General features: G+C 49.0%; 1 protein-coding gene across 2 annotated transcripts in view; it reads right to left on the bottom strand.

The window, feature by feature from the left end:
* The window catches only part of SMOC2 (SPARC related modular calcium binding 2), a 154,160-nt gene extending 150,250 nt beyond the window's left edge, over positions 1 to 3,910 (bottom strand). For both annotated transcript variants that reach the window (XM_082668606.1, XM_082668607.1), the window contains exon 1: positions 3,705 to 3,910. In XM_082668606.1, coding sequence (XP_082524732.1) covers positions 3,705 to 3,788 — 84 coding nt within the window. In that variant the 5' untranslated portion in view covers positions 3,789 to 3,910. The remainder of the gene's footprint in view (positions 1 to 3,704) is intronic.
* Between the last annotated feature and the right edge of the window lie 8,105 nt (positions 3,911 to 12,015).

The following is a 12,015-nucleotide window of genomic DNA, read 5'->3' as shown; positions in this document are numbered from 1 at the left end:
GGGGCCACGCCAACATCCCAGCAGCATCAACATTAGACCCTCTCGTGCCAATAATGACACACTGTCACATGTATATGGGAGCAAATCCTGCCTTCCCAACTCCTTCCTTCTCTTTCAAAGCAAACAGATACACACAGGGGTGGAAAACAGCCACTTCAACTCTGTCGGTACACGTCTCCCCGACCGACAAGTCCTTTGCCCTCGCCGTGTGCTGGAGGCCAGCCAGGCTGGGAGGGAAGGGGCAGGGTCGAGCTGGACCATTCTCACAGGAGACCCAGCAGCAAACAGTGCAGGGAAGCCCTCCACCCTGCCTAGGGAAGAAAAACAACCTCGGGTTGAATTTCTAAGCATCTGGATCAGGGCAGTGTCCGGGGCTCCAACAGGGCCTCTGGAATATGGACACGGCAGAGCCCTGCTGGTTAGGCTGCTGGGAGATCAACGAGAAAACACACACAATGTGCCCTGGGAGCAAAGAAAGCTCAGTGGTGGACAGGAACCGGGGGAGCATCGACACGGTGGCCAGAAGCCACATGAGAAGGGGGGCCGTCGGCCTCTGCGTCCTCAGTGTGGGCAGAGTTCCCCTCAGGCAGCTCTAAAATCAATCCACTTGCCCCCCGCAAACACTCCGGGGAAGGGGTCACGGGGCACATTGTGCCTCACAGCCCGGAAGGAAACACCCAGGGCCAGGGTTACTGGCTGTCTAAGTCCGTATAACCGCCCCTATGATGCGATCATCTTTGAGGAGTAGAATGATGTGTAACCAGACCACTTACACTGGCAGGTATTCCCTAGTCTCGGCCATGAGCAGAAATTTTTTAAAAAGTCAACCATTCTCATGAAAAAATGGACATGATCCGGCCTTAGAAGAAGAAGGAAGAAACAGAGGGGGACCAAGATTCGGGAAGGGTCGATACACTTCACAGCACCGTCTGCTGATTGGAAACAACACGGGGCTCACGGATGACCAGGCGATTAGGCAAACCCTCAGAAAGTCCTAGGAAAACACACAAAGGTGCCATTTCTGAAGAATAACTTTGGTGGCAAAAAAAGACAATTATCAAGCAAAGCAGTTTCTCTTAGTCTTAAACAGCAAGTAGCAGAGGTGATCAAACCCACTGACACATCCGGCAACACTGTCCCCAAACTAAGACCTTTCTCTATAGGGAGAGGAAAACAAAGGCGTCATGCAGGGGAGCCAGCAACAAGCTTCTAACCCCCAGAGGCAGTGCCTCTTCCTGCCTCTACGTGAGAAGAAAGGGTGGTACAGAAGGGGGCAGACGGGCGAGTTTCCTCACTTGCCCGTCCACGCGGACACCATCCACCTCAGTAAAGCTCGTACTCACCCAGAGCAAAGCCCTGTGCTCTACACACACGCCCCTGACAGACAGAACCCCCGTGAGGCCAGTGTCCCCACACCTGAGTGACACAGACACCTGTGAAAACCATGGCATCGGGCCCAGCGGCATGGCTGCTGTCAGGAATAAGGTGAATTACAGAGCAGACACATGCCGGGTTCGTGCACAAACGCCTTACCTTTAATCCCGGCAACGCGCTAAACGCAGGGTATCGCTTCATCCCCACTTTACAGATAGGAACACTGAAAATGAAGAAAGCTAAGTAACTCGCCTCGGGCCACACGTCCAGACGACTTCTAGTGGTCACTCCCAGTCTCCCAGGGACGGGCACTGTCTCTCTGATTTATTAAAGATCAGATGTAAATCTTGCCGAGAGAAAGCCATTGCTCTGGAAACAAGAGATCCCCCAATACTGGGAAACGATCTGAAAAGAGATGAGCACCACAGAAAATCCAGCACCTCCGACATTCCCTCACGGCCCATCAGCAAAACTTCTTGATGTCTTAGATAGCGGGGGGCGGGGGGAGTTTGCCAAAATATGTCGTGGCTTTAAGCTTTTCTCCTGGGCGCGAAGGCAGCACAGCGCTTTATCTGCAAAAGCAGTTGTAAGGCAAAAGGTTTCCTCAGGAAGTACAGTCAAAGGGGGCCACATATGTACCATTTCTGCACAAGAATCCCACCTGTAGCTGGCATCACTGCCACCCGGGAACTCCTGAGAGCAGCCTTGGGAAGGCAAAGTACGAGGGGCTTAAAGTAAATGCTTAACGAAGAAGAGTGGAGGGCAGAAAAGAGAAGAAAACCTGTAGAGATTTCAGTTATTCCAATAACTAACGCCCTATTCTGCTTTTCCAACCCAGGAGGTTCCCCCAGGGGAGCACCCAGATGACGTGTACCCTGGGCACTTTCAGGACATCTGTGGCCACCATGGACAACCTGCTGCTTCATCTCTGGAAGAAACGTGGGGTCTCATTTTGAGACTTGGTCTGTTTCTCTGCGGCCTTGCATGCGCTATGGCGGGGGAGGGCGTCTAAGCGCCTGTGTGTGTATAGATGGATAGACACACGGATACATCGAGCAAGGCTTGCTCCACCGCCCCTCTGCGGAGATAAAGGCTCTACAGGGAAAGCTGAGCGTGTGAAAACCTCCTTCAAGCTCCAGTTAGCAGTTTCTAATCTACAAGTCATTTGTGAGACACAAGGCAGGGACCCCAGAAGAATTTTAGGTATGAACCGTGAACTCACTAACTCCCTCCTGGTACTGCTCGAAAGGAAAGAAAAAAAAAAATGAAAAAGAGACTCGGGGGTTGCTTGAGCGTTGCTGAAAAGCAGAACCCGACTGCAGCCCATCTCACCCGTCGGTATTTTCGATACAATAAACGCCTTCAGGACGAGTCCCCGGCCACTTAAAAGCATCTCCCCACCAGAGGTGTTCTCTCTCCCTTCGTGTTTTCTCAAGCACTTGTTCAAAAACACATTTAAGTGGAATGTTTTCGTTTCTGCAGATTGCATTAATTATGGGTTTGCAAACACTGCAAGCCCACGAGGTCTGCCCGAGCCGGGGGCTGGGACACCAGGGACCAGCCGGCGGCCGGCGGCTTGGCTCGGCCCCTGCGCGGAGCTCCGCGCTTGGCACTGCGCGCCGGGCGGCCGGGCCCCGCCGAGAAGTCGCAGCTAAGAAAGCAAAAGCCGCCGCGGTCGGCGCGGTGACCCTGGCGCTCGGTACACCCGGCGCGGGGCCCCGGGGCCGGGGAGCGCAGGACGCGGAGCCCCCGGGGGCCCCCAATTTCTGCCTGCTCTAAGCAGGAAGGAAGACAATGTTCACTTGTCGTGTCATCTGCTTCCTCCAAGTTCACGTAGGGAGGGTCTCCGGGAGGGTCAGGCGAAACTTGCAGGGCCCACGAGCAGGGCCCCCTCGGCAGGCAAGCGCCACGCGGTCCGCGCGGCCGCGCGCCGAGAGCCGAGCCCGGGACACACCGGGCCGGGTGGGTGCCGAGGCCCCGCTGGGGCCGCCCTCGGACAATCCGCCGGGCGGCGCCCTCGTCCCGAGACCTGGTTTCCGCGCGAGGCCCTGCCCACCCCCCGTGGCTGGGGCGGCACGGGATCCCCGATCGCACCCCCGGCCCGTCACCCGTGCCGGGGGGACCCCAGCAGCCCCGCGCGCGCACACGCCGCCGAACCGCCCAGGCCCCACCTGTTTCGGCCGCGCGGGCGGAAGGAGGCGCCACCTCCCCGAGGGTCACCTGCTCCCCGTGCCTGGGCGCTTCGGCCTGAGGGGACCGCGGGGACCCCGCCGGATCCCGGCAGGAGGCGGCACGGCGCCACCGCCAGGTCCCCGCGGGCTGGGACTCACCGTGAGCGCCGAGAACTTCTGCGCGGGCGCCTGCGGGAGCAGCCCCGCGAGCAGCGGCAGCCAGCAGAGCCGGGGGAGCAGCATGGTGACCGGGCGCGGGGCCGGCGGGGCTCTCGGCCCCGGAGGGCGAGGGCGGCGCTCGGAGCAGCGGCCGCGCCCTGCGCGCTGGCACGGCGGCCGGGGAGCCGGCGGAGGGGCTGCTCGGGGTCCTCTTCCCCAGCGCTCCGGGAGGCCCGGACTCAACCAGCTGCCCTCCCGGCACCCGGCGGTCCTCCGCGTCCTCTGCGGCTTCCCTGGCTCCTGTCAAATAACTGCCGAGCTTCCCGGATCCTCCTCCCGCCCGCCCGCCCGCCCTCCTCCCTCCCCCCCGCCCCCCAGCCCCACCCCCCGCGCCCGCCGCCGCGCCCCGCTCGCTGAGGTTGGACGCCCGCTCTGCCGAGGGGCCGCCCCGGCGCGGGTCTGCGGCAGCAGGAGATGGAGAGGGGGCCCCCAGGGCTGTGCTGTATCCCGCGGGTGCTGCGTGCGCCTGCCTCCTTCCCTGCACGCGCGCAGACGCGCGCACACACACGCACACGCGTGTACACACGCACACGCGTGCCCACGCCAACGCGCGCGCACCCTGGGAGGATCCCCGGCACGACCACAAGATGCGCATCGCCCTCCTCCCATCCCAGGGCCCTGACCCGGTCCGCGCAAGAACGGCTCTAGTGACCGGTGCATCCCACAGAGTTAACTCGAAGCCTAGGTCAGTCCCCAGCCATCCTCGGTCTCCTGGAACTCTGGGCTCTCATGCTACCTCGTCCAGCCCAGGTTGTCGCCTCTCAAATTTGCTGAGTGATTAGCTGGCTCTCCAGTAAGGGCAGCTGTCAGCACAACACGCAACACCACCCAAAAGGTTCAAGGAGCGTGGCGCACCTACAGCATTTTTCTGCAGGTGAATCCACTCGGGGGCTTTTAGGGACCTAAAGATCTCGGGTCTGACTTGCACGTAGCAGTGACCTGGGGCAAGTGTGGCTGGCGGGAACGTGCCTGCTTTGAAAGCGTTTCAGGTGTTTCTGAAGCAAGCACGGGGGGTGTAGAGGTTGCAGACTCGTCGGTGGAGACTGGTGGGAAACCAAGAGAATTCTGCGCTCTGGACAGTATCCATTGCAGACAACATTGCTGAAATAGTTTCTCCTTGGCTTACGGCTTTACAGGAAAGAGCCCTAATTCTAGCTCCCACAGAAAACCAGAGGAGTGAAGATTTGCAAGAACAATGCTTCAATTGACTTGTCAGGGGCACTGAGAAAAAGAACAAAACAGAAAATCCAAATCGGATTTTTTAACCCCATGTTTAATCCGAAGCTTTGGCAATGAGTTGGGGGGTGGGCAGGGCTGTATCCGCAGATTTGGGGCCTGGCTGTTGAGACAAAGGCAGGGCTGTTCCAACCCCTGGGTCCCACACAGGGGAGGGAGGTAGAGATCTTGGTATTTTCAGGAGGAAAGCGACACACATAGAGCCATGGAAAGATGGGGAAGGAAAGTATCTCCTCTTGAGAGAGGGCGGCTCTGGGAATTCTCCTTCAAATTCCAGAGCCCAGAAGATCTATTAAGTACTTAAACACATTCCTCCTGGCTTGAGAAGGAAATTATAATAAAACTGGGACTGCTCTTGGGTCTGAGAAACAGGTGAGCAGAGCAGCTGTAAATGGCAAAGTAACCAAGGAACACTGGTAGGAAACGTTCATCAAAAATCGAGGTAAAAATACAAAGGAAATACTGCATACCGCTAATTCTAAGATCATCCAAAGAGGAAAATTTGCATGTGAAACCTTTCAAAGCATTCGCCGCTAAAATTTTGTTTTTCCTTTCTGCTTTATTGAGAGAACTACAAGCCGATGGCTGAAATACTTATTTGCTATTGTGCACTTTTCTATAGAAGTCAGAAGATTGAACGCATGTTCATTCATTCACCCTCACAACTTCAAGATGAAGAACAAAGCAAAGGAGGGCAAATGTCTTAGCCAGAGCACATGAGCAACAAAGGCAGGACCAGACCCCAGATGCCAAAACTTGCCATTCTGGCTTTTCTACTGCACCTCCTTTGAGGTAGGGAGAAGCAGGGGAGGGGGCAGAAGAAACCCCCATGGCTCTCTAGGTTTTGATTCAAGAAGCTCAACACATGTCTCACGTATTCACAACAAAACTTCAGGAAGTCCAGAAAGATAAATGAAATGTATCGTCCAAAGATCCAAAGACTGTCAGTTCAGGCCGGAGGTGCTCACAGGGGCCTGGATGCCAAGTGCTAGCTTCTGAGAGAAGCTGGAAGTAGAGTTGGGAGACAAGCAGTTTCCATTTTTACGCAGAAAAATAATACATTTATTAAAAACACTGGGAAATAGTTATGTCTGTCTGTCATTCTTACGTCTCCAGGAAAGTTATTACTGGCATGGATACCAGATGGGTGCAGTGTTAGAAAGAATACATTCACTTAGTTCAAAATTAAGACAGGAAATAATCAGCTCAGTGTTTTCCAAACAGTCCCTACAGGACAGACAAGCCTGTTGAAGAAGTTCCCTTCTCCTGGAAGTGTGAAGATAAGGGCCCATTCTAAATCGTGGGTGATGGATTCAGAATTTAAATTTTTGTCACTGATGAACCTTATGATAAAGAGAAACTAATGACCCACTACTCCAGCCGTCCTCGCATTTCTGAACTGACTTTCCCTCTTAGGCCATTAGCAAAATGCTGTATAAGGCGTACTGGCTTACTTTTTTATTTATTTTACTATGCTAAAATTGCAGAAGGATTCTTTTTCTTGCTGTAGGCATGATATAATTTAATTATTATTTCTGGCTAATTCGTGTTTGGCCAGAAAATTTTTCTCAGCTCATTCTCCCACCTCAATAGGCAAAGCATGAGATCTTTAACCAAATGTCCCTACTGATTCGGTGTCTCACAGAACTTACCCGGGAGTCACTCATCCTGAGGGTCAGCTGAGTGGGCATGAGCAAGCCCTGGCCAGTGTGTGTGCCCCGGATGTCACCCCACCCACCAATCACCGTCAATCACTTATTAATATGTTCTCCCAGTTTCTGCTTAACTCTGGCAAGAAGAGTCTTTGAGGTTCACTCTCTTTCCCCTGGGTGAATTCTGGATAATTGTCCCCTCTGTGTCCTTGTGTGTCCTGTCAACTCTCAGAATTACCCCCAGAGTTTACCTCTGTACAAGAGAATTGGCCATTTCCGGTGGTTTCTGGAGTCTCTGGCCTCTTCTTTGCCTCTTCACCTGGATGAGCTGTGTCTTCCCTTAAGTTTGTTCTCTTCAGCCCATGACCCTCACATCAGTCCTGGGCTTTTAGCCCAAGCCCCCAGCTCCAGAAACCCGAGGGCTAAAGAGGGGGTCACAGACAGACAGAGCTGACTGTGGTCTGACACAGTTCGACAGTGCTCGGGGAGCTGGCCTTCACCGTGACCGTGAGACTAAGTCAGCGGGATAGGTTCTGTTAAGGCACAGACTGGGTGGACCCTTAGCCTGACCCAAGCCTCTTGTCCCTATTTGTAGACATTTAAGTAACAGATAACTTCAATCTGTCTCTGTTCTCAATAAAATCATGTGGACAAATTTCTTCTGCCGTCTCACGATGCCTTACGATATGTATTGTGACAACAGTTTTCAGACACTTTATGGAAATTTTTAATAGATTGGAATGTGCTGGGTGTTTGATACAAGTCATCTAATTAACTCGATGGAAAGTCAGCAAAGCCCATATATTACGGAAGATAAAAATAAGGCCAAGGCGATTACAGGGCCAGCCCAGGTTTACAGGAGTAGTAAGTGGTAGGAGAAGGACCCTAGCCCAGCTTTGACCCCGCAGTGCCGGATCCTTCCTCCACACCGTCCACACCTTCGAGCCACAGAGACGCCATCACCGCCTGGCGCTGCTTGGCATGTTGCTTCAGATCCACCACCAAACAGGTAACAAAAAAGCACTTTGCAGTTGTTTTTGATTCACTGGTGATGCTTCAGTCCCACTGCAGTGTTTTCCAAGGTCAGGTTTAACGTTTTCGAAGAAAGTTCTGTTTCGCAAAACCAAATACAAAATTGCTACTTTTACGGCGAGCATGTTCCCTCTAAAGTTGACAGGACACGACTGCATCATTCCGAAAGGATGTATTTCTGCGGCCAGAGACAAACCCAGTCTAAGGAACCAACCTTCCATCAGGTCAAACACGGCACAGCTACCGAGAGCCAGCACAGGCTCCTTGAAATCTGTTTGTATCCAGAACGTCCAGAAGCGGTTTTTGCCTTTTCATTCATGAAATCACATGTATTAGTATATGAAATGTATAGAATATAACAGCTACAGAGCTAAAGTAATAATAATTGAAAGAGCCCATCACTACCAAGACTAATGACGGCAGGTGTGTGACAGTGGAGAGATGCAGAGCTAGTCAAACGTGTAGCAGCCGAACTCCTAACTCAGATGACCCAAACTACCTTTGGAGTCTCCCTCCTTATTAACCACAATGGAGGCATCTTTTCTTTTTGTGAGACCTGCCTTTAAGGGGAAGGAAAAAGGTTTTAAATGGCAACAGAAATATGACTTGCCAGGAACACTCCATGGCCTGTGGACCACACAGATGTGAGCTATACCAACAGAAAGCAGTGTAAGAAGATACTCCAATTAAGAAACATTTCAATTACCTTCGGAAACCCCTCACCCTTCCTTAGCCTAGTGCACATGCCAGGATGGTATTCCATTAAAACCCTCCTCTCCCCGCTCTAAGCTGAATATTAAAATGCAGCCACCCAAAGTCAGTAGAAGGAAGGAAATAACAAAGAGTAGAAATCAATGAAATAGAGTCTAAAGAGACAATAGAAACGGTCGACGAAATTAAGAGCTGGTTCTCTGAAAAGATAAACTAAATTGGCAAACCTTTAGCTAGTCCCACCAAGAGGAAAGACAGAGCACTCAAATAATAAAATCAGAAATAAAAGAGAAGTTACAGCTGATACCATAGAAATACAACGTGTCATAAGAGATTACTATGACCAATTATATGCCAAATTGGACAACCTAGAAGAAATGGATAAATTCCTAGAAACATACAACCTACAAAAGCTGAATCATGAAGAAATAGAAAATCTTACTAGCAAGGGCATTTAACCAGTAAATAAAAACTTCCCAGCAAACAAAAGTCCAGGACCAGCTGGCTTCACTGGTGAATTCTACCAAACGTTCAGAGAAGAATTAATACCAATCCTCATCAAACTCTTCCAAAAATTAGAATAGGAGGGAACACTTCCAAACTCATTTTACCAGGCAAGCATCATCCTGATATGAAACCAGACAAGGATGCCACCAGGAAAGGAAATTACAGGCGAATATCCCTGATGAACATAGATGCAAAAATCCAAAACAAAATGTTAGCAAACCTAATTCAACCATACATTAAAAGGGTCATGCATCATGATCAAGTGGGATTTATTCCAGGGATGCAAGGATGGTTCAACATCCCTAAATCAATCAACATGATACACCATTTTAACAAAATGAAAGATAAAAATTATATGATCGTCTCAATAGATGCAGAAAATGCTTTGACAAAATTCAACACCCATTTATGGTAAAAACTCTCAACAAAGTAGGTATAGAGGGAACATACCTCAACATAATAAAGGTCATATATGACAAGCCCACAGCTAACATCATACTCAGTGGTGAAAAGCCAAAAGCTTTTCGTCTAAGATCAGGAACAAGACAAAGATGTCTACTCTCACCACTTTTATTCAACACAGTACTGGAAGTCTTAGCCACAGCAATTAGGCAAGAAAAAGAAATAAAAATCATCCATATTGGAAAGGAAGAAGTAAGTTGCCACTATTTGCGGATGACATAATATTATATATAGAAAACCCTAAAGATTCCATCAAAAGCTATTAGAACTAATCAATGATTCAGTAATGTTGCAGAATACAAAATCAATATGCAAAAACCTGTTGCCTTTGTTTACACTAATATCAAACTATCAGAAAGAGAATTAAGAAAACATTCTCATTACAATTGTATCAAAAAGAATAAAATACCTAGACACAGACTTAACCAAGGAGGTGAAAGATCTATATGTTGAAAACAAGACATTAATGAAAGAAATTGAAGAAAGCACAAATAAGTGGAAAGATATTTTGTGTTTATTAACTGGAAGAATTCATATTATTAAAAAGTCCATACTATCCAAAGCAATGTACAGATTCAATGCAATCCCTATCAAAATTCCAATGGTATTTTTCACAGAAATAGAACAATTCTAAAATCTGCACAGACCCATAAAAGACCCCAAACAGCCAAAGCAATATTGAGAAAGAAGAATGAAGCTGGAGGCATCATACTTCTTGATTCCAAATTATATTACAAACCTATAGTAATTAAAACAGTATGGTATTGCATACAAACAGACACGTAGATTAATGGAACAGAATAAAGAGCCCAGAAATAAACCTATGCATATATGGTCAATTAATTTATGACAAAGGATCTAAAAATATACAATGGGGAAAAGACGGTCTCTTCAACAAATGGTGTTGGGAAAGCTGGACAGCCACATGAAAAAGAATGACTCTGGCCCCCTATCTTACACTTTCCACAAAAATTAACTCCAAATGGATTAAAGACTTGAAGATAAAACCTGAAACCCTAAAACTCCTAGAAGAAAACAGATGGTAAGCTGCTTAACATGGGTTCTTGGTTATGAGATGTTCAACATAAGAAGATGTGCAACATAAGAAGATATGCATCATTTAGTTTCACAGGAGACCTCTCTCTCTCTCTCTCTCTCTCTCTCTCTCTCTATATATATATATATATATATATATATAGAGAGAGAGAGAGAGAGAGAGAGAGGGAGATAAGATTATATATATATATATATATATATATATATATATATATATATATATATATATATCCATGGAAACTATTTCCATGGAAACACATCTTGATTTACTAGGAGAGAATCTTGACTATTCAGATTGAATCTGTTATCTAGAAGGAGGTTCAAGGATACTAAAGAAATCTGCTTTAATCAGACAATGCAACTAATATTACAATCTCTTAACCATCCACTTAATGTTTAATTAAGGGAGAGTTTGTAAGTGCTGGAGCTTTTGAAGAACATCATTTGGAATGCTGGTCAACATGAAAGCATGCCTGAAAAGATTCAGCCAAAACAGAATGTCCTCAAATTTTATTTTTTTGTTTATTATTTAGTGTTGGTGATGGGGATCATCAGGGGCTGTTTCTAGTCCTTTATTTATTTGTAGAATTGTTTTGTCATTTTAAGAATTTGTCAGGTTATTTTATAACTCTTCAGTATTTTTTTACATTCCTAATTTATTTTCCACCTATAAAATATTGGAACATAGAAAACACAGTCAATTGGAAGCATGCTGTTATTTTTTCTACCACTATGAAGGGAAAAAATGTTTCCAGTTAAGTCATGACACAACACAGTCTTACAAATGGTTTAGGATCCATCCCCGTCAGAGATGCCCAGATGTATAAAATCGGGTGTCTGCCCTCTGCTGTTGGAACAATGGCGATAGCTAATGATGGGTTTGTTTTATATGTAGGTTTATCAATTTTGGTCAAAATAAGAGAAATACATACCCGTTAGAGCAAAGAGAAAAAAAAGAAACCAACAAAAGAGCATCCCACTCCACAGCCCCAGTTCACTCAGCGACCGTGGTCGGGACTTCCTTCCTCTCTACAGAAATCCCTCCAAAGAGAGGGCAGTAGAGTTTCTGAAGCCACAAATTTACAAGGGAAAAGAGAGCAGAAAAGGAGGCGACGTGGGGGAAGATTGCAAAAGTGGGAAGGCAAATGCCCATGTGATAATGACCTGACTGATGGCAGAGGGCAAGGCCAGAGGAGCTTCGGGAGGCTGGAGTCTGCAGAGAAAGCTCTGGCCTAGCTGAAATCTCACAGGCCCAAGAAGCCCATCCTCTCCCGCAGAAGAGCGAACCTATTCCTCCTCAAGGCAGCGGGACCAGGGCTTGGGGACTGCTGTGTGCCTGACACTGTCCACAGCAGGGGATGGCGGGCAGGGTCACACGGCTAAGGCTGACCACCTCTGCTCCTGCCCCACGGCCCGGGCACAGAGGCCTCGCCTGGCCCCCAGGAGGTGGGTCGGGGGATGGCAGTGGGGGAGCTGAGGGCAGGACCCACCTGGACTTCCTAACTGGTCCTGAGAGCAAACGCTGTCCCCTCCATCCCAGGGCCAGGAGGTGAGCTGGCTAGGGAGGCAAACCTCCTTCCTCTGTCCCCCACTGG

The sequence above is a fragment of the Grampus griseus genome (genome assembly GCF_964374135.1).
Source record: "Grampus griseus genome assembly, chromosome: 13".
Lineage (NCBI taxonomy): Eukaryota > Metazoa > Chordata > Mammalia > Artiodactyla > Delphinidae > Grampus > Grampus griseus.
The sequence above is the reverse complement of the archived record's forward strand: the minus strand, read 5'-3'. Positions and strand labels throughout refer to the sequence as shown.